Below are 27,388 nucleotides of genomic sequence, written 5' to 3'. Positions count from 1 at the left end.
GAAATTTCTTCTTCGCATATCCCAATTAGAAAACTGGGGTCAGAGCGCAGGGTCAGCCAGCTTACAGCGCCCCTGGAGCATATAGGTGTAAGGGCCTTGCGCAAGGGCTCACCAGTGGCAACTTGGCGATACTGGAGCTCGAACCCCCGACCTTCCTAACAGTAACCCAGTAACCCACAGCCTTAACCGACTGAGCCACCACTGCCCATCAAACATCAGTATTCCACTACAAAATTGATAGTTACAGAAAAATATTTGTAGGCCAAAAAAAAATTATATAAGCAACAACTTTTTAGACAAAAAACAAATGAAAGCTGTCGAGTTTTGCAGGGATTTTGTATTACATTAATAACACCTTAATTACCCGGAAACTGTAGGTGTGTAACCAGTTTTGGCTTTGATTTTATTACCACATACCCAGAACCAGTCTTTCACACCCTGAGCCCTGAAATACACTCGTGCCAGGGAAAAACACCACAGATGTGATAACCTGGTGATTCAATACCTTCAGGTCATTTGCTGACTTTTTGATGCTACATAACGTTGCTGAGTCTACTGTAGACCTAAGCAACTGAAGCAACCCCAGATCATAACACTGCCTCCAGAGACTTGTACAGTGGAGACTATAAATGATGAGTGCATCGCTTCATGTGCTTTCCCCTGACAATAAGTTCAGTTCATTCAACTTTTATATAGAAAATAAGAATATTACTTAAGATTTTTAACACAGAAATGCTTCGTGTCAACTGGACTTATTTTTTTGTTGTCTAAAGAATGCCATTAGTTAGCGTGCGAGTTGGGTGAATTACAGTAAATGTAAATGCAAAAAAGTGCTTTGGATAAAAACACCATATAAACAGGCCATTCACCATTTCTTAAATGTGTTTAAATGAGCAGCTAAGGACAAAAAACCTTGCAATAAATCACCTCAATACAGTAAAAGCATTTCCTATGGGTTTTTACTTACAGGATCTTTGATTGCCAGGACGGCCTTAAGCTTTTGCCCCTTCACTCCTCCTTTCTTGTTAAAGATCTGTATTAGTTTTTCTGAAAAATGGTCCAGCTGCGCCAGTAACTTCGATCGCAGTGGCTTGGTGGTGATCTGCAAGAACTCTGCGTTTATCTGAAATTTTTAAATAATATACACTGTAAAAATTGCAATTGGGCAGCCTTAAACACCATGAACAATAATTAACATTACTTACTTCACTCTCGAGAAACAGGGCGGGCCATCTGTTCTTAAATTCCCCTATGATAAGCCTTTGTTCCACAATTTCCCAGCGTCTGTAGGAGAAGTTTTTTTTTTTCTATTTTTGCCTTAATTACCACTGCATTGTCACGCTTTTTTAGTTCTGACAATAAAGCAATTCTCTCATTCTCCAAGCTTTTTGTGGTTTCCCCTTTTGGGTGCAGAGGAATGTGGTTAACTTCTAACTTCCTTGGTTTCTTAATATTAGCTGCAGCCTTTCCTTGGCCTTCTCGTTTGTGCTTCAAGGAGTTTACACGGATCTCAGGATGTCCAAGTCACCCAAGCTTTGTTCCATAGTTTTGCATTTTATACTTAAGTGACTGTTTCCAACCCCCAAACCCTGTCTCACATCCCAGCTGCCCTAAACAAGGTTGGGCCCTGATCAAAGCTGCAGCTACCTCCTCACATTGATAGTCTTTCAGGTATTTAGTGTATTTCTTGAGATAGGCCATCAAGAATGACTCTTTTCAGCTTAGAGCCAGGGTTGAAGTATGTTCTGTTGGTCCTAAACTCCAGGAAGACAATCCTGAGAGCTGTGTTTCTGGGGATGAATGGGGGGGGGGGGGGGTGGGGGGTTGACGTGTACAGTGTATCATCACTGCAGGATGAGGCTAGTGATGAAGCTGGGGTTCGAGGGTCTGGGCACATGGTGTTTGAGGTCTCAGCAGATGAGTCTACTGTGTCCAAAATGATGTAGGGCTCCACAGGAGTTAGGAGAGTATATTACTTTCAGCATGCTTTTATTTTGAATTTCTGACACTGAAGTTAGGTTCATGAACTCGTTATATTTTTAAATGTTGCTAGAATTCCAGAAGCCAGATTAGAAAGATTATCCGCAGAACAGTTTGACTCACCATTATGGAACACTTTTAATCAGAGCATAAACAAGAGGGAAGAAGAATAATACATTAGCATTGTGTGAAAATGTGTAAAATAATAACAGACTTAGAAATTTAAGGTACATAGGCTTAACAATGACACTAACCGTTAATAATGATGAATCTTTTCAACATTACCATGCGCAAAACCCCAATTGTGTACTCCACAAGGGGATATGAGTCTTCCAATTCAGCAACCTCAATCAGGGCAATCTCTCTAGTGTGTGAGGCAGTTAGCTCAAATCCACCATAATGCTCCCTATACAAAGGACATAAATCTTTGCCTAGAAGAAACAACTTCTCTTTAATAATGCACATTTGAATGATCTCATTAAATTTATGCAGTCCATCTACAGAGCCATGCACAATAAGCATCCCCTCACTGTAACGTATACCACTGCAAGACACATTAATGTAATATCTGGGTATCTCTGCCTCAGTGCAGACACTACTCCCTCATTAAGAACATCAACAAGCATGATTAAAACATCTGTGACCTCTAATGATGACTGGAGAAGTGTGTGTGGTAGGCAAGCATGAACTGGTGTTTAATAGCTAGTGAACGAGGTATATTTTTAAAGCAATTTGTATGACGAACAACCTTCTTAAAAAAGCGGTGTTTAGCCTCAAATCTCATTGTCCACAGTGCTATCAAAGGTCCGAAGCAACGAATCATCTGCGGATAGTGCTCTAAATAGTGATGTTTTGGTTGGAGCTTGATTTGTGGAAAAAGTTCAAGGTACCGCTGTCTGCGATCATAAATCTTGGCCTCAAGAGATGCAATTGTCTCATCTGTATGAAATGGAGCCACAACCAACTCAACTACATCCTTTAGGTCAAGAATCACCTGCCATGCTGGCTCAACTTCTGGAAGAATTTGCCCAATTATAAAAGAAAGCAATCTTTTCAAAATCCAATTTTCATGTGCATTGCCACCAATAGTGTTGCTTGATGTGAAAGTGCATGGTATGGCATGGGACCTATTCGTTTGTCCGTTTCAAGATGTTCAAGGACACCTTTATGAGAGAGCAACTGTTGCAAAGATTGTAAAACCGGGATATATTGAAATGTTTTATTTCTGTGAACATCTAGTATGTACTCAACCGGCTCTATAACACCAAAATGAGATGTGTAGTACTGTGTACGTTTATATGCAGTAGCAAGAGGCCCAACTACTGACTCCTCAATTTGCGGTTGATGGCTCTGGGATATATCTAATACAATACCTCTCGTCACAGGCAAAGATACTGTACTTAATATGTAGTGAAGTTCAGAAAGCATCTCGTCAATAACTGCCTTTGGAGTGTAAACAATATTTTCCTACTTCAGTAAAAGGCAAGCAATTTTCTCTTCAATTAAATTTGGCAGGTGTAATTCTACAGCATCACCACTACCTAAAAAAGTCCCTTTCTGTTGCTAGTTCTCTGTATGAGCACACATGGCACTGGAATAAAGATACTTCCACCTGCTTTAAAGCTTAGCATGAGTTTTATATGTGTGATTTACAGTAGTAGCTTATTCCATGTGTTAAACGTACACAGGCAATCTGTGTATGGACATGGACATCGATAACTGCCCCTAAAATGCCTGTGACTCTGTCTAAACGGCTGCAACAGTAAATACCTGCTAGCTAGTTCCAAACTGCATTCTTTGCACGGCCACATGTATTATTCTGAAAAGGAGAACAAAGACAATAAGCATATATCACACCGAACAAATGAGCATAATACAGATCAGTAGGAGTTACTCACTATCAGTAGGAAGCTGCCCCAAGAAGCTTTGTAGTGCTGATCAAACTGCAAAAGATGAAATAAATACATTAGAGGTGCAACTTCACTTGCTGGAATTCTGAAAATGACAAAGTGACAATGACAACTTTGCATTTGACCACTCAGCAATTTAAAGGGTAAACTAACATTTTTATTAGATTAGCAATTTTACAGCAGCACTGAAAGTATATATAATAAAACAAGCATGTAAAAAATAAACTCTGCCAATTTTATTTAAAGAAAATAATAATAATAATAATAATAATAATAATAATACGTTATAGTACAATTAATTTATCAAATGTTTGTTAAGGCACAGTGAGCATTTGTCTCTCTGGACAACTTCAGAACAACAAAGGAGAATAAAACCCCTATGATAAACTCAGTCTGTCCTGCCTGCACATGAGGGGCGAGGGAAGAGCGCGGTGGAGGTGCTGCTGTTGAGCCGCACGCATAAGAAAAGTTAGAATATACTAGACTTGTGCACATTCTCTCTTTCCTCTGGATAGTATTACGGTGATTTTCGTTAGTTGCTTTTTAGAGGTGGTATGCTAACTGTTAAAGTTGATACCAAAGCATAACCTAAACTACCGTCCAACTTGAGATAGCAACTAATTTACTTTAAGTTAATGAATCTCATAGGTGAAACTATTAAATCTTTTTTGTGTTACAGCTATTAAATATACATGTATATTTTTAAAATTAATATATATTTAAACAAAGCAAACTATATTTAAATAAGCCATATTTAAGAGGGGCTTGAATAATTTTTTTGAGTGTAGATGCGTTTCACTACTCATTCACGTAGCTTCTTCAGTCTCTTTGAGGGTACACAAACTTTTGCACATGCCTTGTATATGTACAGTAATAGGATTGAATTTCTTCAAATAACTTCTGGTTTGTCGGTGCTTTTTGGCGTCTTTGTGTGTGTGTGTGTGTGTGTGTGTGTGTGTGTGTGTGTGTGTGTGTGTATACACATGACACAGCATGCAGGATTCATGACTTTCTTCAACAAAGCCAAGCCGTTTTGCTGTGGGTTTTTATTTTGTTGTAAAATGAGTGCATGAGGACATTTGATACGATTCCGAACCATAACACAAAGACTCTCCTGGAAACCATAACTTGTCTGACTCCTTCCATAAATGCTCCTGGAAAGAAGAATTCAACAGTTTAATCAGTGTTGTTATCAAACTTACACCCTGCTCAAGCTTAAGCTGGTAAACTTGTAGATAAGACTCAAGAAATACAGGAATACACGAGAGTCATAAAGATTTTGACTCATGATTTCCTGATTATATTAGATCGAATCTGTTCCCATACTTTCAGCAGTGTAAACTGTTGCCACACCAAATAAACGCTGTGTATGCGGAAACATACTGAGCTAGTAACTTATAAACTCACGGGTTGAACGATCAGTGTGTGGTGCTGTTTAAGATCTGTATTCATCTCAGCCAAAACAGCCAGAACGAATGCTACTGCTAATGGGTGCAGGTTTGATTCAGTCGATTAAAATGCAGGGCACACGAGTGAAACTTGATATCGACCACACCCACGGAACCATTCACTATAAATAACACTTCCCGGTGTTTGGTGTTAACAAGGAAAAAGTGTGGGATTTTTTTTTTTCTTCCTTTTGGTGACAAAGCACAAAGACATTTGTGAATCAGATAAAAAAAAAAAAATTAAAAAAAAAAAAAAAAAACAAGAAATAAAATAGAAACAAATAATAATAAAAAACAAACACTTAAAAATCTCATACACTGCTATATAACATTTAGAAAGATATACATACTTGACATATAAATATAATAATCCTACAGTTTGACTATGAAACCATTGCCCCCCCCCCCCCCCTCAATGTTTGAATCACAAGCATGCATGCAAAGACACACACACACACACACACACACACACACTCCTATAACCATATAGTCAGTTTCTTATTTGCAGTGTTATACGACTCCAAATACTCATCCCAGTTTAAGCCTTGCTTCAGGAAATTGCGCTATTAATTCGAAGGCGATAAGTAATGCACCGAATCTGACAGGGTTGGGCCCGTGGTTGATCTTTACCAGTAATACAGGAAAGGTAAACACACACGGGGTGAGAAAGGAGGAGACAGATGCTGGTCAGACAGGAGCGACCAGGAGAGAGACAGACAACATAGCTCAGAGGTGAGTTCTTCTACCAGAGTTTTTATTCTTTTGTAGATTGTGTTTTAGTAAATGCTGTAAATATAATATACATTCATGTGTACAAAATGATTGTAAGGTAGTTACACTTTAAAGTACACTCTCTTACTGTTAACTTTTATTAGTTAGAAAATGTGTAGGTTCCGTGTCTACATGTAGATCAACTGACTATGGAGATCGAGCTACATTCAAACAGCAGGGGAAAATCACTATGTAAATCATATGATCTTTATCTCAACACACTGCTCTACATCACACCAGTTGGGAATTTCATCCAGATCATTTGGAAGTACAGTATGGTGTCCATCCAGCCACAGAGCCCTGTAGAATTTAATTTAAGGAATCTTTATTTATATATTACTTAGGCTTGTTTTGGTGGCTCGCCATCACCATCGCCCAGAAACATACCAGCACGCTATTGTTCTTAGAACCTTTTTTAAATGGACTATGAAGTAATAGGTCAACTCTAGCTATACAAGTGACTTATATTTTTTAAGCCGCCATGTTGTTATGAGGAAAAAGTACATTACACCTTTTTTGTAAATTATTTACTTTTGCCATTAAACTTTCTTTCGTCAAGGCTTTCGCATGATACAAGGTTACATTAATGCCTAACTCCTAGCATTAGTGCATAATGATTGTGCTTGTTGGCTTAATATACAGGAATGTTTATGCTGACAGTTAATTAAACAAAAAGTTTAAGAATTGAGAATGAGATATATTGTGGCAACAAAATTTGAAACAAATGGTTTCTAAAAAGAAACTTTATGAAATTGCCATAGAAATTGAACACAACAGACAGTACGTCATTTCTGTTTGTTCTTTTGTACAGACATATAGTAAGGAGTCTTGTTGGCTGGGACTAAAATCATTGTTTTTATTTATTTATGTATTTGTTTGTTTGTTTGTTTAAGGGTTTTAACCTTAAAACCAAACTTAGATATTGCAAAATCATTATAATTTATTTGGACTTATTTATGAATCAGTATAAAACCACTTAAAGTTCGACCAAAACTTTGTGGACACCTCACCGTCAACGTCATATCTGCTTCTTGAATATCCCTTTCCAAAACCATGGGCATTAAAATGGTGCCGATCTCCCCTGTCCTACTAAACCTGCCTCCACTCCTCTGGGAAGGCTTTCCAATAGATTTTGTAACATAATTGTGGGAATTCAGCCACAAGAGCATAACTGAAGTTGGCAACTGATGTTGAGTGGGAGGATCTGGCACACAATTCATCCCAAAGGTGTTCAATGGGGTTGCGGGCAGAACTCTTAAAAAAGGAAAACCGCTTAAATTCTTCCACATATTGTTGGCAAGCCGTGTTTTTTTTAAGGAGCTTGTTGTGTGTACAAGGGCAATGTCATGTTGAAACAAGTTTGGGTCTCTAAGTTCAATTAACGATAACAGTACTATATCATACAAAAATATCCTAGAAACATGTTTGCTTTTTACTTTGTAGTGACTATTTGGGTAAGAAACAATTATATATAGGTGTGATAGTCACATGGCCAACCATATGCAGTATTATGATATTAATATGAAATAGTTTAAAATGACCAAACCTGCACAAAGTGTAGTTTTCATAGTACAAACTAAATGTAATTACAGTAATTACAGTAATTTCCTTTAATAACCGAGTAAGTATGCAGATACAAATCATGTATAAATAGTAATTAATTATATTTAATTGAACAATTAAATAACTGAATAATTAAATTAAGCGATACTTTGTGTTTTGATGATTACAGCTAATGAAAATCAATCAAAACCCCAGTATTTTAAAATATTAGAATATTTCCAATATTTTCTCAATTAGCTCAATCATTAAATAATTTACAATACAGAAATATCAACATCTGAAAAATGATATCTGTTTATGGGCTTAATACTTTGTCAGGGCCCCTTTAGCACAAATTTCTGCATCAATACGGCATAGCATGATGGCCATCAGCCTGTGGCACTGCTGAGGCGTTACTAGAGACCAGGTTGCTTTGATAGCAGGCTGTCAGCTCATCTCTACTGTTGAGTCGGGTGGTTCTTATATTCCGCTTGACGATAAGTCCATAGATTCTCTTTGGGGTTCAGGTCAGGTGAGTTAATGAATCAATCAAGCGCAGTAAAATCACGGTCAGTAACTTAATTGGTGGTGGTTTTGTTCTGATTAAAAAAGAAAAAAACGGCGTAAAGCTTGTCAGCAGAAGTAAGCACAAAGTGCTCTAAAACTTTGGACTTTACAAAACACAGTGTACTGTACCAACATCAGCAGATTTACACTAGACTTCATTCTAGTATTTTGCCTTCTGAGCCTCTTCCCCTTCTCCTCCAAACTCTTTTTTAAAATGAAATGTAACATTTACTTTCATCTAAAGAGAGGACTTTGGACATCTGAGCAACGATCTAGTTCTTTTTCTCTTTAGCCGAGTGAAGAATCTTCTGCCATTGTCTCTGGTTCAGGAGTGGCTTGTTACTAGGAATGCAACAATTGTTACCCCTTTCTTGAAGACGCCTACTGTATGAGTGGTGGCTCTTGATGTACTGACTCTAGCCTCACTCCGCTCCTTGTAAAGTTCAGCCAAGTCTTTGAATCGCCTTTGTATGACAATTTTCATTCCTGATGCTTGTGGACCAGTCAACTCCCCACGAATATTGTTCACCAAACCTCACCTTCACCAACTTTTTGTCATAGATCTTATACAATGTCTGTATTATCTCTATACTCTATATAAAAGGTTATAATTGTAATGACGTGTGACTTTTATTCATAGCATTAAAACTTACTGTTATAAAAAACAGGAGTGGCATTAGATGAATAGCACACTTTGGGAGGTGCTGGACATCAACCTAACCTGACGTAAAGTATTTTCTTATACCAGCACAACACACCCTGTTATATTCCATTCTTTTCCACAAGAATAAATTCTGTCCAGTCAGAACTGCAAACACATCAGTTCTGTTGTTAAATCATGATAAGCTGAGGAACAAAGAATTTCTTCCCATGTTGGTTCAGATGATAAAAGAGCATAAAGCTTTGTTCAGTTCACATAGTTACTACACTGGCCAGATTTTTCATTAGCCAAGTATAAAGTGCTCTCTGATCTTTATGTTTGCTTGTGCTGTATAAAATATAAGTGCTTTTAAGATCCCTAATTACGGCATCACTGGGCATTTGTTATGAAACCAGTCCAGTCAGTTTTCTAAAGATCTTGGGTCACTTAATACTGTAAATTTACACTATTCATTTGCTGTCTATGAAATCATACATCGTTATGGTTGTTTTGTCGACTGTGCTTGTTTTGTGTGGACAAATAATTGTTGTTAAACTTTCCTCATCTTCCAGATGCATAATAACCCCTCACATGTAAATTATGGATTTCAATATGGAGAAGAAAGACCTCCGGCATTTGCGCCTGGATATCCAACGGCGTATCCCCCTGCACCTCAGTACACGAACAGAGCACCTGAACCCATCAACACGCACCACACCGCCACAGCCGGACTTCCTCACACCACAGTGAGACGCAAAGGTACCTGACATGGTCTAACACCATAATTCATATGTTTTATTTTAAACCTAAAATTTAAACTTTTAAATAGTTTTAAATATGCCAAGCAATGCTAGGAATCTTAACTAAAGGTAAAAGTCATCTTTTAATTATGACATGATTGTGTATTTCATTAACAACTTAACAGAGCTCTCCAGCTGAAATACCCCTCAGTTAATGCATTTATTCCCCCTTTAAACTCACTTTGGTTCATTCCCCTTAAAAATGCATTGCCTATGTAAATTAGGTCCTGCTATGCCACACCCCTAGAGACCAGAAGGGCTGACCAATAAGACGGGGGAGGGGAATCTCCTTATAATGTATGAGGTCACAACTGGGGCAAAATCTGATTGGCTTGTTTAAGTGCTAGATAATACGAACATTAGGAACAATAGCACACTGTTTTCCATTTTACATGCAAGACAAACTGCCTAAGGAAATTTTGTATAGTAGGTTCTCTTTCAACCCATTACTTTATTTTCCTGATACAAAAATAATGTTTGATTAAAAGAAAAGGTTAAAGGTTAAAATTAAAAAAATTAAAAAATCTAGAATATATTGATTTATAATCATTAAAAAAAAACAGTGGAATAAAGACAACATTGTTAAATTGTCTTATAATTAATATACAGTGATCAGTCGAAACATTATCACATTTACGTTAGCAATTATATTATAAAGAAAAGCAAATACTTAAAAAAAAAAAACCCATATCCCAATTCGATTGAACACCTACTGGATGCACTGGACAAACAAATCTTACAACCCACAGCACCCAAATGTGGTGCAAGAGCCATGCCCAGAGGGCCAGGACCACCCCGGGTGGCACAAATGGAACCCAAAACCTAGGTGGTTTCAATGGTCAGGCTTATTGGTGATGGTGTATAACCTCTTTGCAGGTAAAAATATTAAACACAGTCAAAGTTAAGGACTATTAGAACAACTTAAACAAATCTCTGGTAATTTCAAGCACTTTGAAATTACTGTCTTATTCTATTGCCAGATTCTTACTTCTTCTAAAAATAGATGTTAAAAAAAATACTTGTCTATCATTACAAGACAATTTTTGCTTTGGTTCTGAATAACAGAATACCATCATTTTTAACACTTCTGTTTCACGTATCAGCACAACCATGTCTTGAAAATGCTTTCAAATGGCCATTCATGTCCATTAAACCAACTGCACTAAGCATCTAAAGCTTTAGCGTTATTTGTGTTTTTAAGTGAAAATAGGTACCAGGTTAATATTTCATTGCACTTTGTTTCTTTTTGCTTAAAGGCAGCAGATGTAAATGTCTGTGCATAACAGCAGCAGTTGTTATTATTATCCTCATCCTCTTGGGAGTAGCGGCCGTGTTGTTATGGTACTTCTGTAAGTATCGAATCATGACATCAAATAAGAATAAACTCTTACAAGAAGTTAGAAGTCTGTCTAATCACCATCTGCCTATTTTAAACAGTATACGGAGTGTGTACGCTGGGACGGAGATGTGGACAAAGCAACACATGTGTGCGTTCGTCACAGTGGTGTGACGGAGTAACGGATTGTCCAAAAGGAGAGGACGAGGCCCAATGCTGTAGGAATCTTTTTATTTAATATTAATTTCAATGATATATATATATATATATATATATATATATATATATATATATATATATATATATATTTCTATCATTGAAATAACTGCCATATATATATATATATATATATATAAAACCAAAACAGTATCCCTGGTTTAAACAGTATATGGAGTGTGTACGCTGGGACGGAAATGTGGACAAAACAACAAATGTGTGCTTTCGTCACAGTGGTGTGACGGAGTAACGGATTGTCCAGAAGGAGAGGACGAGGCCCAGTGCTGTAGGACTCTTTTTATTAAATATTAATTTTAATAATAAAATAAAAAAATAAATATATATATATATACAGAGTCAGCCAAAACAGTGTATACAGTATATACACACACACACACATATATATATATATATATATATATATATATATATATATATATAGAGAGAGAGAGAGAGAGAGAGAGGGAGAGAGAGAGAGATTCTAAAAATAACAGCTATGTTTGTGTTATTTTTAGTTCGCTTCTACGGTGCTGATTTCATGCTGCAGAGTTTCTCAAATGAAGACCAAAAATGGAAGGTAGTGTGTTCAGACAGGTGGGACAGCAACATCGGGAAGCGGGCATGTCAGCAGATCGGATATTCCAGGTGAGAACTTGTGTTTCGTGGCCTATATAGATTTTTATAGATTTTTACACTTCCACATCTATGAACATGAATAAAAAAATCTTCTGCAATCTGTTAGGAAGCTTGGACATCTTGTGATATAATTTGTTTTTGTTTTTTCTTCAGTTCTAATTATGTGAACTCTGGGACAATAAACCCGGGCTCTGTGGCAGCAGACGGCTACATGACCCTCAATGCTGATTACTTGGCACTCAGCTCTGATCCTGTACATAACTCTCTCTCTAGCAGGTCTGTTTTTCATTTTATACTTTATTCACTATAAGTGTTGATGGTGTAAAATTACCTATTAATAATGACAATGCCATTATTTGTATCTGTTCCGAGCTTAAAAGCATTTATAAGTGAAGTGAGTCAATGTGTGATCCTGTAAGCATCTATCTATCTATCTATCTATCTATCTATCTATCTATCTATCTATCTATCTATCTATCTATCTATCTATCACTTATTTGAGGTGGGAATTTTTCTGAGACCTGGCAACCATGCTAAACATATCTGTCAAATAGGCAAATTTGTCCTAAACAAACATCTTTTGTCAGCTTTCTAACGAAAGGAGGGATAACATTTAATATTATTTAATGTGAAACATTACATCGTGGGTAAAAACAAACAAACAAACACACAACAAAGAAATACTCTGCCCACTGCGCACTTCTGCTTTTTTTTCCCTGCAATTGGTTATCAGGGATATAAGGATGAAATTGTGTTTATTTATTTATTTATTTATTTATTAATAGTTTCGCACAAAGTAAAAAATGAAGGTAGTAATCAGTTACAGTAAATACGTACAGCAGCACGAAATGATACTACTAACTTATTGTGTAAAAATAAAAGTTTGCAAGTATGTCTGTTGTTGTTGTTATTTAAGGCTTGTCTTATTTTAATGAAACTGATTTATTTATTGCTTCTCCTTCCAGTGCGAGTTGCCCAACTAATGAAGCAGTGACCCTAAGGTGTAGCGGTAAATGATTGTTAAGTCTTTCTATGCTTTGTTGAGGTGGACTTTAAACCAGTCACAACAGGAACTAGTGTACCATGAAAAACATCCTGTAGGATAAATTATGAGTCAGAGTACAAAGTGCTGAAAGCCAAAAAAAAAAAGATTTAATTGTCACATGATGAACCCAGTACATGTTACTATAATAAATTTTTTTTTTGTTATGATTTCCTCCTTGTGTTGTTCTCTAGATTGTGGAAAATCTTCAGCACTTGCAACGCGTATCGTTGGAGGAAACGTGGTCACGACTACGAGCCGCTGGCCGTGGCAGGTCAGTCTACAGGTCTCGGGGAACCACATGTGTGGAGGGTCGATCATTACTCCATCATGGATTGTCACAGCAGCTCACTGTGTTCAGAAGTACGTCCCAATGACAGCCACGTTGTCTGTTATTGTTATTACCTGGTTGTATTTCGCTGTCACTCTGGGACATTCTTTCCTCAATCTGCAGATATTCATCTCCTAGTCAGTGGAGGGTGTATGCAGGGTTTCTGACCCTAACCCAGATGTCCTACTCTTCTGGAAACTTAGTCAGCGAAGTCATCTCACACTCTGGCTATAACACTGACACCAGTACCAATGATATCGCTCTGATGAAACTCAGGACGCCGCTTCAATTTTCTTGTAAGTTACAATACTAGAAGATGTGCTGGTAAAAAAAACAAGGCGTGGTGTAGGAAATATGAAAATGTAAATATACACACTGTCTGGCAAAAAAAAATTAAGATTAAGATAAAAATAATTAAGACCAAACAATTTGACGCTTCTAAAAGGCTTTACTATAATAATATAAAATGTAAAATATATATAATAATTAAATGTTTGCTTATTTTGCTGTAAACATTACTTTTAATATATTATTGATAATAAGAATAAAAAATGTTTTCATTTAAAATACTTTAAATGTTAATAAGAGAATTAAAACTAAACGATTTTCGATTTTCACATTTCACTAAGCGTACATTTTTCAATGGCGTTTCTGAGATATGTGGTATGTATCAAGATGTACATATTGTAAATAATTTCCAAGCAATACAGTGATGTTGTATAAAAAGATATTTGATAATAACTTACATAATATTTTATCATTTTTATCAATGCATGTAAATAGTATAAAATAAATTAGCATTTTTACAATTAATAACTAGGAACATACAAGTTTTACAGAAAAAAATGGCTTGCGTAAAAAAAAAGAAAATGTGGAACAAATGTTTAAAATTGAAATTAACGATTTTGAATACAAAAGATTTAAAGTAAAAAAAAAGTTAGCATCACGTCAACTGCTTTCAGTTATTTAAAAAACAAAACAAAAATACTTTGCGTTGCAACTGTATTGATCTATATTGACATGACAGCTTGAGTTTGAGTTATTTTTAAATGATTAATTTTTTTTATTTGTGATACAGCTTGTGGAAAATTAGCTGCTTAATTACAATTTTTTTCCACAACAGCTCTGACGGAAATACAGCTGCAATGCACGCATAAATAATAATGTTACAGTACCAAGTCTGTGTTACATTAACAGCTCATTATAAAAGCTGTATTATGTACTGTACAGTATATCAGATGCTTAATGTAAAGCACATAGGCATGGTAAAGTGGGGGAATGATAGATTGCAGATGTGATAAATTATACAAGGAAGTTGTTATACAGACAGAGAGCAAAAACAGAAGTAATAATGTTTGTAAAGGAGGAAGAAAGCAGGTTTATAGAAGTTAAAATTTCCCCTTTTTTTCCTGTTTAGCTAGCATTGCACCAGTGTGTTTGCCCAACAGTGGTCTCGACTTCTCAACATCAAGAACCTATTATGTTACCGGATGGGGGGCGACTTCGAATGGAGGTATGAACATCTTCAGCATCTCACCGCTGCGAGTTTGACTCGGTAGAGCAGACTCACTAGGGTTTATTTATATCACAAGCACATGTGGATCTACAGTACATTAAAATTTGAGTACACTAGTAGCTTGAACGCGTGCTCAGTGAACATGTGAACAGTAGTTTTGTTGAAAATAAATGTAAACCCATGTCCTTCTTAAGGTTTTGCCTCTAATGATTTACGTGAGGCTCAAGTCTCGCTGATAAGCAACACGGTGTGTAACAGCCAGCAGGTTTATAACGGTCAAATCACCGACTCCATGATCTGCGCGGGCAAACTGGAGGGTGGAGTGGACTCATGCCAGGTCAGCAACCAATACATGTCATAAAAAAAAGAATAATAATTTTAATGTAATTTTTATCATTAATTATTAGCATTAATGTTGATGATGTTATTGCTTCAGGGGGACAGCGGTGGTCCTCTGGTCACGTCCCAGAGTTATCTGTGGTGGCTGGTGGGAGACACTAGCTGGGGTCAGGGCTGCGCCATCCGAAACCGGCCGGGCGTTTACGGGAATGTGACTTTGTTCCTTGACTGGATTTACACACAAATGAAAGTAAGTACATGTTACATGTGAAATAAGACTCTTAACCTGAGATCATGTAGACAAATTCATAAACGCTTGTCTAAAGTCCCTGTGGAACGAGATCAGACTCGACCAGAACCAGAGAAATTTACTTGACTTTAAAACAGACATAGAGCTGTGCATTTAAGACACAGAGCTGTGTATCCGTTACGCCAGATTTGGACCTTAAACCCAATTTTTATAGACGACTACCTGACGGTATTAATGACTTTTTCTTTCTTTCCTCCTCACTTCCTGTACCTGATTTTCGTTTTGTGCTTAAGCCCATTTCCGACGTATCTGAATTTGATCCTAAAATTTCCTAATTTCGAGATTGCTGGAAATAATATCATTTTTTTAGCATTCTTTAAAATGTAAAATTTAAAAACCTTGCAGCTCAGTTTACCAATGTTAGAGGTTTGTAGGGGGTTCGTAGACCTAGTAAGTGGTTCATTCCTCATCATAATGTGTATACAGACGTCCCTGTTTAGTGTTGACGTGGACAGCAGGACTGGAGTGCGTGTAAAACTTTCTCATAAGGGGATGTAGGAGTAAATCCACTAAAATGGATCAATTCAACCCTGTGCACTAAACTACTAAATAGTATTCTCGATAAATACTAAATCTACAGTTTGGGGGCAGGTGGGGGGATCGATTCAGTTATTAATCTTGTTTTTTTTTGTGGTGATTCACATATCTGGTTTTCAGTTTGATTGGCAGTGAAAGATGATCAGCCTTAGATATAAACGATTCTGTATTGACACACAAAAGCTTCCGAGTGGCGCAAAAGAAACGCATTTTTATGTTTGTTTTTTTCTCCAAACTCTGAGTAAATTAGTCTGAAAAACTTCAGAAGACTCACTTAAAAATGGTGAAAAATGGAACATTGAATCAGGATATTTATAAAATCATGATATTTTTAGAATCACAATTTTAATCGAATCTTGACTGCTTTAGCAAATCATGAGGTGTTATAGGTACTGCACACTGTCAGTAAACTAAGAACACTTATATGAGTTGGTACATCTAACATACTTTTTGGCTTGAGCTTGCCATGGATCGCATTGACTTTGTGGTTGATTTCAATCATAACTGTAAGTACATTGTTAGCTCATTGTACTATTGCTTAGCTCTAGGCTGCTGATCTGAGGATACGGGTTCGAGCCCTGCCGTTGGTGGGTTGCTGCAGCTACACTAATTGCATGAAATCAATGAAGCATGCAGAAAATGTACAAAATCAACTTAAGGAGTTGCGTAACCGGATTATGACTGCACATCAAAGCTCCATGTGTCAATATTGATACGACTTTGTTGACGTTCTGTCTCTGAATGCATAAAAAGTGCAGTTCTGGGGTGCGTTTCCCGTACAACGATGTAGCTCTTTACTTAACCACCATTGTACGATGGAACGTTGAAGAAAATAACTAACTAGTCACGAGTGTTTCCCAACACCATAGTACCTGTGTCGCACTTCCATCGTTAGAACCATGTTGGTTTAATCTGTCGTTCTTCTTCTTCTTCGATACAATGGCGGAGTAGTGCCATAAGCACATATCGCCCCCTACTGTAAAGTGTTTTTTCTCTCTCTTCGGCTCGCATTCAATGCGCCTTCGCAGTGACGTTACGTAGAAGTGGTGTAATAATGTCACGAACGCAACATTCATTATTTTCATTATTATATATACAATAAAGCATATATAGGCATACACAGTTTAAATGTGCTCTTTTCGGATAATAAAGTCTATAACTTTTAGTTATATTTCATTTTAACTAATTTTTTTAATTTGGTATTGATACATAAGTACAATTAAAATAAAAAGAAATTATGGGTTTTGAAAATGCTGGGATTGTGTTGTGAACACCTGTTACCTATTTTGCTCAAGATCATTTCCTATATAAGTCCTTTTACATACAGCCATGTTTTAATGAGAGTTGATGTGAAAAAATTACACGAAAACCACAATTTACTGAAAAAGAGCTTGAAGTTCTTTTGGAGGAGGTGGGAAACAATCAAATCTTGCTTTTCTCCAAATTAAAAAACACAGTTACAAATTCTGACAAAAAAAAACATGGAATGAAATCGCACAAAAAATTTATGCATCTGGAAATGGGTATGAGAGAAGCCCAGAGAAAGTCAGAAACAAGTGGAGGGACTTTGCAAGTGTGACCAAACAAGCAAGTCCAGTGGTGGCCTGAAACTGAACCCCTCCAAAACCTGCCATGTAATTGTAGTTACTGCAATTCTCCACAACATTGCAGTCAAGGAAAATGTCCCGCTTTTTAATGAGGAGGGGGGGGGGGGTCTTTCTGGTGCTGCTGTTGATGAGGAAGATGACACTTCTGATGAGGATGATGATGATAATGTGATAATGATGATCCTTCGAACGAAAATCAAGGCAGAATGCATCCTGTATTTTTTTTGTTTAAATGAATCTCGAATGAACTTAATATTTTGTTTATTTTCCTACATGGTTTTCCCCTTTCAGACTCTCTTTAAATACTTTTGTAAAAAAGTAGGTTATATATATATATATATATATATATATATATATATATATATATATATAAATTAACCTATGAATAGTCCATATTCTACTTTTACTTCTGAGAGCACAACACAATACCACATGCTTATTTATAGCATTGTTGTTGATTTATTTGGGTACATTCATTGAATATATATTAAGTAATATTTTAAATAGGCTTACACTATGGTAGTGTATATTTTTTTTATTTTCTTAGTGCTTAACACTTTGTGCTGAATATGTTGAATAAGTGAACAGTACAGATAACATTCATTATAAGTGAAAACCTCTAACACTACAAATATTGTTATGAGAAATAACCTAATATCTGAGCACCAAAACATTAAGTTTTCCAAATCGCTTAAAGTGGTTGGTAAAAATTGTAGAAACTAATAGAGCGTAGTGTCGTTAACTGTGAATAGAACAGACCCAGCCGCGGCATGGAACTATGCTTCTAACCACAGGCTTTCGTCTTCTTCAGGTTTTTTTCTTTTCTTTTTTTAGCAATAGGTTTAAATAAGAGGGATGAGTGGCAGAGGGATGGTGGGATGATGTTGTAACTTAAATGACCAAGTCTTGTAAAACATGATAAACTGGTTGGAGATTAACATGGGTGGAGATCTCAGCCCTCCAATGTTGAACCCAAAGTTAAGCCCTTGCTTAGAGATCATAAAAGCTATGAGCTCGGTAACCCCATCAATTTCAACTTTAACTTTATCTACTGTAAGTTAGCTTGTATGAGTATTGGTGTTTTTTTTGTTTGTGGTAATTTGGTTGATTATGTGTTTGTTTCAGAAATATTAATTTGACATCCGGACAAAAATGGAAGACCTCGTGGACCTTCATTTTCGAGCCACTTTATGGAGGGCAGTTTGAAGATATTCATCCTAATGTTATATCCTGTGGATTAGCAGTATTTCTCAATCATTTATTTTGATCTCTGTTTATTTTTGTAATAGATTTTAAATATGTTTTGACTAAGATGTTTAGCGCTTAAAATTTTAAAACACTTTAACTATTTATTGTAAAAAAAATATATATATATTTTTTAATGAATAATCTGAAGATTATGCGTTTTTTTTTTTTTAAATGCACGCAGTATCTGATACATGAAGTAAAACGTGCAAGTCTTGTGTCATTAAGAAGACGCGGGGCGTGTTTTTGGGACTGTTCAAATTTACTTATGCTTTATTTGCACAACTCTTGTTCTCCAAACACTACCCTGACCATAGTGAGGTCAGAAACAGAGCGTGAGTGGCAGAGAAAATGGTCATATCTCTCTAATCTCTCCATAAAGACAAAAAAATGTATCATAGATTATAGATCATAGCTCATATTCAATCCAAGTACAATCATATATTTCCCTCTGCATTCCCTCTGTTCTGTACGTATCACTCATTACTGCTTTCTGTAAATTAATTAAAATGATTATTGTATGTACTGTATGGCTTGTTCTTGCTTTTCTTTCTTCCGTAGTTATAACCATTCTGAAAGCTGACCTGCTATCACTTAAGTTCTCTTCCTAATATCTTTGATCTTCCAGATTTATACGTCGTTATATACCCGAAACCTCCACCCTGCCAGTTAGATTTAATTAGATGCATAAATACATTTACCAAGCACATGTTTCAATTCAGACGTGCTAAAATATTCTCATTCATTCTCCCCCTCTCTGTCACCATGTCTAATCAGCACTCATTGCGATCTCAGTTTTAAATGGCAGATGCCCAGCAGTGGAGAATACATCTGCTACCTGTTTGTGCCAATTAGCAGATGTGTGACCTCTTTAGCGGGTTAACAGATGTGGCAATTAGGGACTCATTTGGATGAATGCTTGTTTAGCACAAGGGCTCCCGCAATTACATCGCCACCAGGAAGTGGGTTTGATCCACACTCGTTTGTTCTTTAAAGTCTTCTGATCAAATGAGCAGGGAAATTATGTGTTGGCAAACAGATGGCGCTTTTTTTTTCTTCAGGCCCTCAAATTTTACAAGGTATTGTGTTTTGCAGGTAATATCTACAATGGTCTGGCATTTTATTATTGATGAAGCTCAGTATTATGAAAATCACTAACAACATGATTATAATTATTACAGGGAAACATGATCTGAAGACAATGCAATGAATTCCAGCGGTTTAACTGAAATGTTTTGCGGTGATAATGTGCAGTGTTACTGTTATCAAACCTTTCAGAATTACAAAACAGTACTGCTGTCCTACTAAATTATACTGCATTCTTACTAAAATGCACTACAGTGTCACTGAAATATAGTATCGTCTTACTAAAATGTACTATGATGTTGCTAAAAGGCACTACAGACACTAACATTTACTGCATTGATACTTACCTTTACTGCAGTGTTACAGTACTTAAATATACTGCAGTGTTGCTAAAATAAACCGCAGTGTTACGAAAGGACAATACTATATATTGCAGTATCACTAAAGTATACTATGATGTTACTAAAATATATTGCGGCGTTGCCTTAATGCAGTGCAGTGTTACAAAACTATACTGCAGTGTTACTAAAATATACTGCAATATTGCTAAACCATACTGCAGTTTAATTAAACTACACTGCAGTGTTAAAGTATACTGTGTTATTACTAAAATATACTGTAACACTAATAAAATGCACTGCAGTGTTACTAAAGTATACTACAGTGTTACTAAATAATACTGAAGTGTTACTAAACTATGCCGCAGTGTCATTTAAGTATAAGACTTTATTATTACAACAACGGCAGTGTTATTAAAGTATAGCACAGTGTTACAAAACCATACTGCAGTGCTACTGAACTATACTGCAGTGTTAATAAAGTACACCACTTTATTAATAAAATATAATATAACAGTACTAGTACAAAAGTACAACCCCAAAGTATAATGCAGTGTTACTAAAATATACCAGGTTTTTACTCAAAGATACTGCGATGTTACAAGCATCTAATGCATTGTTACTAATCTACACTGCATTGTTGTGAATATAATGCTGTTAGGAAAATATATTGCAGTGTCACTAAACTATACTGCATTGATACCAACCTATACTGCAGTTTTACTAACCTATACTGCAGTGTTACTAAAATTTACTGCACTGTTGCTAAAATACTGTGGTGTTACTAAAATATACTGCATTAATACTAACCTACTGTATACTGCATTGATACTAACCTATACTGCAGTGTTACTAAAATATACTGCACTGTTGCTAAAGTGCACTGCAGTGTTACTAACTTATACTGCATTGATACTAACCTCTACTGCAGAGTTACTAAAATATATTGCGGTGTTGCTAAAATGCTCTGCAGTGTTACTAAAGTATACCAAGGTGTTACTAAAATATATTGTGGCATTGCTAAAATGCAGTAAAGTGTTACTAAACTACACTGCAGTGTTACCTAAGTGTACTGCAATATTGCTAAACCATACTGCAGTGTTACTAACGTATACTACAATGTTACTAAACAATACTGGTGTTACTTAACTATGCCACAGTGTCAAAAAGGTGTACAGCATTAATACACAGCGTTATTACTAAAACATACTGCAGTGTTACCATTTTATTATTAAAATATACTATAACATTACTAAAATATACTGCTAAACTATACTGCAGTGTTACTAAACTACTGTATACTGCGCTTTCACTAAACTATGCTGCACTATGTTGTTATAGTCCTGTAGTATAACTAAAATATTCTGTAGTGATAGTGAAATACTACAAAGCTACAGTATCCCCAAAATATCCTGAGTTCTTATTGAAATATGCTGCATTGCTACTAAAATTTCTATGATCAGTCATTTTTAACCTGTTTTTTTTATTCTAACTGCAAGAAAATAATTTAAATATCTTAAGATAATTCCAGAGTGCCTCATGCTCATTGGAGAGAAGTGAGTTTTATTCTGGTGTGAAGACCAAAGCGAGCTCTTAATCAGGTCTGAGAGTTTAATGGCACTTATAGGATTGACTGCGCTCATCTTTCACAAACACTTTGTGTGTACATGGATCAAACCTCATGCGTGTCGTTCGGTGTGAGAGAGCGATCAAACATGCATCTCAGCAGCCAATGAGGACAGAGAGCTTGTTACTGGGCAGTTATGAGTCTCTCTCTCTCTCTCTCTCTCTCTCTCTCTGCGCATTCTTGAGGTCGATGTCATACGTCAGGGCTCATAGATTGCAAGAACAGCGAGAGTCCTGTGCTGAATATCTGTGTGTGTGTGTGTGTGTGTGTGTGTGTGTGTGTGAAGTTTGTAGGTCAGCTAATGCTAAGCTCAGCAATCTGGATTCAGTCCCAGTGTATGTGGCGAGGATAGCTTAATGCACTGTACTAAGTACAAGAACTCATATAAAGCCAATTGTGTCACTTCCTGTTTCTCCTCATACTCTTGCAGATTTGCAGATGTTTTAACCAACATCACTTACAAGTGACAGAATCCTGGCTAAGTACAGAAGGACATACAACCATTATTGCTCAACGCTCAGAGTTTATAATCTGGCGCAACTACAGGGATTAAAAATAAAAAAAATCACTGGCTGTAAAACACGTGAAAGGTAAACTTTGCAAGTTTTTAAGCCAAAATTGTTTTATTTGTTAGTGTGACAGGTGGTATGCATTTATCTTATGCATTGTATACATACAATCTAGCACACACATAAGGATCAATGTTCTAATAATAAAAACGTTTGTGAGTTTCAAATAAACATATCCTACAAATATATCACAAAATAGAATAAATACTTCTATTTACACACTGTATGCATAATTAGAGTTAAGATTAAATATTAACATGTAATAATTGTAAACTAAACAATGCAATTGATATAACAATAATATGAACAAATAAAATTAAAGCCTGCCGCCAAAACCACAAATCAACATTATCTGAATAGATTAGTGAAATGAATGTAATGTACATGGTGTCATGTGTATTATATCACAGAGTGACGGTTCTTTATTTGGGTCATACGGGATCCCTCGGGCCGCAGCCGAACACATCCTCTTCAAAAGTGATTGACGCGGCATCTGATTTAAAATGAAGTCTTGCTGTGGCTCTGCGCTGCGCAAAAACCCACGCGAGTCGTGCATTCCATCCTGCTCTGTCACTGTTCTCATGTTTTTCCCTTTTACAAAGAGATCATCGTTAGACGATCAGTAAGGAATTAACAAAATGGGAAAAAAAACATTACTTCTGTATATACTCCTTATATCACAACAAGAGTTTCTGTAATGAAGACTGTCATGGGGTATTGCTGAAAACATTCTACCAGTGTAGTGTTTTTTTTTTTTTTTTTTAAGCAGTCATCAAATAAATAAATAAATAAATAAATTGTTCCTATTATGTTGAGGTTTTATGAAATATTATGTAATATATTATCATGAAATATGTTTTATGTAATTTTTATAATTAGTCTAACCTTAAGGAATGCTTGCTATTTTAGTGCTGTACGATGCAGCTAAAAGGTGAGGAGAATAAACCAGGGTTTTACTTTATATCTCCGCTTACTCCGCTTCAGGATACCTGCTCATTTTCTCTAGTACAGTGGGGCAAAAAAGTATTTAGTCAGCCATCATTTGTGCAAGTTCTCCTACTTAAAAAAGATGAGCGAGGCCTATGAACTTTCATCATAGGTATACCTTAAGAGACAAATCCAGAAAATCACATTGTGGGATTTTTAAAGAATTTATTTGCACATTATGGTGGAAAATAAGTATTTGGTCAATAACAAAACTTCATCTCAATACTTTGTAACAGTATATACCCTTTGTTGGCAATGACAGAGGTCAAACGTTTTCTGTAAGTCTTCACAAGGTTTTCACACACTGTTGCTGGTATTTTGGCCCATTCCTTCATGCAGATCTCCTCTAGAGCAGTGATGTTTTGAGGCTGTCGCTGGGCAACATGGACTTTCAACTACCTCCAAAGATGGGGTTAAGATCTGGAGACACTGGAAACATCTGGAGCTAGGCCACTTCAGGACCTTGAAATGCTTCTTACGAAGCCACTCCTTTGTTGCCCGGGCGGTGTGTTTGGGATCATTGTCATGCTGAAAGACCCAGCCACATTTCATCTTCAATGCCCTTGCTGATGGCACAGGCTTTTCACTCAAAATCTCCATTACATGGCCCCATTCCTTCTTACATTTACACGGATCAGTCGTCCTGGTCCATTTGCAGAAAAACAGCCCCAAAGCGTGATGTTTCCACCCCCATGCTTCACAGTAGGCATGGTGTTCTTTGGATGCAACTCAGCATTCTTTCTCCTCCAAACACGAAGATCTATTTTGGTTTCATCTGACCATATGACATCCTCCCAATCCCCCTCTGGATCATCCAAATGCTCTCTACATAACTTCAGACGTGCGTCTCTAGAAGTTACAAGTCTGTGAGAGCCAGAAATATTGCTTGTTTGTAGGTGACCAAATACTTATTTTCCACCATAATTAGCAAATAAATTCTTTAAAAACCCTACAATGTGATTTTCTGGATTTATTATTTTTTTTTGTCTCTTATAGTTGAGGTATACCTATGATAAAAGTTCATAGGTCTCGCTCATCTTTTTTAAGTAGGAGAACTTGCACAATTGATGGCTGAATAAATAATTTTTGTCCCACTGTACACTATTTAGGGTGTACCATCCCTTGTTCCACACTCTAAGTAGTACCCATGATTAGGGGTTATGGAGGGATTTGGGATTCAGCCTTGTAATAAATGCTAGTTAGCTTTGTAGCTTGTGTTATCCGTAAAGCCGGACGGTTCAGATTCAAAATTATTTAAAAGCAGTGTGTTGTTTAAGATGACATAACGCTATCTTTTCTGAAAGTGTCTCTGTAACTGGTTTTGAATGTGGGTTTTGGCAGGCAGCTGCTCTCTCCTCAGTACAGACCTACTTTAACCCATGATGTGTCTAAAGGTTCGTGTAATTAATGATTGCAGAACACCTGTGACGCTGAGTGATATACATTTACAATTAGACATTTGGCAGATGCTCTTATCCAGAGCGACTTACAAAAAGTGCTTTAAAGTTTTCAACATTGGATACATCCTTACACTGGGTTACTTAATTATTAACTAAGTGTCATCAGTTAAACACAATTTGAATATAATTTTTTAATAAGGGGTGGGGTGGGGGGTGGGGGGGTGATTAGTCCAATACAGTATATAGTTAAATGTTCCAGTGCTGTTATGCTCAGTTATCACCACTCGTGAAATGCCTCTCATCCAGTCAGATTCTAGAATATGTCATATAATAGGATGTTACATTCATTTTGTCAGGTTACATTTAAAATGTATATTTGATATTTGTGTGAAGTAACCGAATAAAGCAGCACTCATTTGCAAGTCATGTTCCTATGTAGGTTTTTTAAACTGTTAAAATCGTGTAACATTTTAGTGTGCTGTAGTTTTAAAATCATATTCTCAATAATGAGATTGTGTTGGAACTTGACCCAGTTTTAAATGCTTTGCACAATCCCTGGACTCCACCAAGGTCTCTCGATTTACACTAACTTGATGAAGAAAAACAGAATTACCAAAACGTCCTTAAGCAGATAATGCTCGTCTAAGACGTAGGGCATCTGTTAGAGTTTACCCGCAATATGGGACACGCTGTAATTACAGCTTTTCAGGATGAACTTGACAATCTTGTGGATTAAGACCAAATGAAGCGTGAGCTCATGTTTGACATGAAAATCCCATGTTTTTGACCAGTTTTGCTTTTTTTTCACGAAAATTTTGTTTTAATAATAAAAAAAAAAACAAAGTTGGGGATGCTGTATTTGTATATTATCCATTTTATGGGTAAAAAGATTTAACGAAATAATGGCACCCTTATAATTATCAATTGGTACTGTGAATACCATAATAGCAGCTGGAAGTTGTTGTAAGAAAAACTTACACCAAAACTGATTGAGCTGTTTTATATATATATATATATATATATATATATATATATATATATATATATATATATATATATATATTTTTTTTTTTAGTTATTTAGTTCATTTCGTTCTTTTGATCAGAAAAAAATAAAATGTTAAATTTTTAAAAAACAGGCCCCAAACATGTCTACATACACAAATTTTGGCTATAGTTTCAGTAAGAAACTATTTCAGTAAGAAAGTATTACAGTGCAACTAAGGACATATTATAATAAACAGAATGAGCAGCTCACCTCTCATACAGTATCTTCTGGTCCGAGTTGTTCATTCGTTTAAATCTACTGCACTGCATAGCCTCTATGAAAGTCACGTGACAAAGGAACAAATGACCAGGAGTAGAAGACTCATTGAGAAGAATCCTTCAGTTCTGTTTCCTGTTTACTGCACTGCAAAATTGTACGAACAATTCAGACCAAAGACTCAAAGTTAACTACTCATTTCTGTTTCCTGTACAGAACCTACAGAGGTTTTGCGATGCTTTGCGTCTGCGCGCCCAGTAGAAAATGGACTAATCACTCTCCGAGACTACTCGTTCTAAATCACGTTAAAGACATGAACGAACGACCCATCACTACTGTATATTACATTTAGGATTTTCATGTATTTGAAATTGTTAATTGGTATCAACAACCGCTGCATATGTTATAGGATTAACAAAAAGTCTACATGGGAAAGTAGTTTGAAAAAGTGGTTAAAATACACTTATTTATTTTTTCAATCTCACTCAGAAGGGTGCCAACAATTCTGAGTTGACTATATTATATAGGATTGAATGTTCAGTCATGTTTCATTAAAGTCACATAGAACTGTGTAAATGAACACGAAGGTGCCGCAGATCCTGTGCCATCCACATCACGTCTTCTGCACTCTAGCCACCTGAGCACACACACCTGCTGTGACGCGCCGCCACCGCCGGATCGCCGATGATTTCCTGCACCTGTCTGATTGTTGACTGAGAGTAAATAACCCCTCTTTGTAGTGTTTGTCCGACTCGAGGGCTTGTTTTTTTGCTTTTGTTTGGCCGCTTCATCTTGGTTGCTTTTTGTAAAACCGCAGTTCAGATGGATGTGTTTACATTTTATGTTTACTTTAGCAAATCTGACAGGTGGAGATCTGCTTATTTATTTTTTACATATTTTAAAAGGGAATCAGCGTTTGATTTTTTCCATGATTGTCGTGTCCACTCTTTTTTCTTTCTTTTTTTTTTCAAGACACTGTTACACAGCTGAACTGTCTTCAGAGACCACATGAGCTTTCATCTTCACATGAAAGAGTGAGAGTGGTGTGAGAGCCAAGCTACACCGATCACTGCACTCACTGTGAAGCACAAACTGATCCTAATTAGTTTAATGTACATTTTTTTGCCCGTACTCTACTCAAGAGATAAGCTCTTAAGATGCACATGCAGTTAGTCTTCGAAGACTTCTAATGCTCGGCTTCTTGATGTAATCTATTTTTAAATCTGTACGTACAGTAGTGTTATATTATCTTTCATAAAAAGCGTACAGAATCATCCGTGTAATCAAATATCTGTTAAAAAAATCGCACTGTTTAAATAATGATCTTTTAGTTCAACATGTTCAG

The 27,388-nt window shown here is 36.3% G+C and overlaps 1 protein-coding gene across 2 annotated transcripts; it reads left to right on the top strand.

Moving 5' to 3' along the window:
* The first annotated feature begins 5,935 nt into the window (after positions 1-5,935).
* tmprss2 (transmembrane serine protease 2) lies at positions 5,936-19,288 on the top strand. 2 transcript variants are annotated; one of them, XM_053515743.1, is made up of 14 exons: positions 5,936-6,070; positions 9,431-9,617; positions 10,915-11,007; positions 11,096-11,212; positions 11,380-11,496; positions 11,726-11,855; positions 12,000-12,122; positions 12,812-12,855; positions 13,083-13,251; positions 13,343-13,515; positions 14,637-14,732; positions 14,930-15,072; positions 15,172-15,324; positions 18,654-19,288. In XM_053515743.1, exons 2-14 carry the CDS (start codon positions 9,431-9,433, stop codon positions 18,660-18,662), a joined length of 1,554 nt encoding a protein of 517 aa, XP_053371718.1. In that variant the 5' UTR covers positions 5,936-6,070; the 3' UTR covers positions 18,663-19,288. The 2 variants fall into 2 exon arrangements, with proteins under 2 accessions (XP_053371718.1, XP_053371719.1); XM_053515744.1 differs by lacking the exon at positions 11,380-11,496 and having other exon boundaries at positions 5,938-6,070.
* Positions 19,289-27,388: the final 8,100 nt, after the last annotated feature.

Source organism: Clarias gariepinus, chromosome 17 (genome assembly GCF_024256425.1).
Source record: "Clarias gariepinus isolate MV-2021 ecotype Netherlands chromosome 17, CGAR_prim_01v2, whole genome shotgun sequence".
In the NCBI taxonomy this organism is placed as follows: domain Eukaryota; kingdom Metazoa; phylum Chordata; class Actinopteri; order Siluriformes; family Clariidae; genus Clarias; species Clarias gariepinus.
Note: the sequence above shows the minus strand (reverse complement) of the source record. Positions and strands in the feature narration are given on the sequence as shown.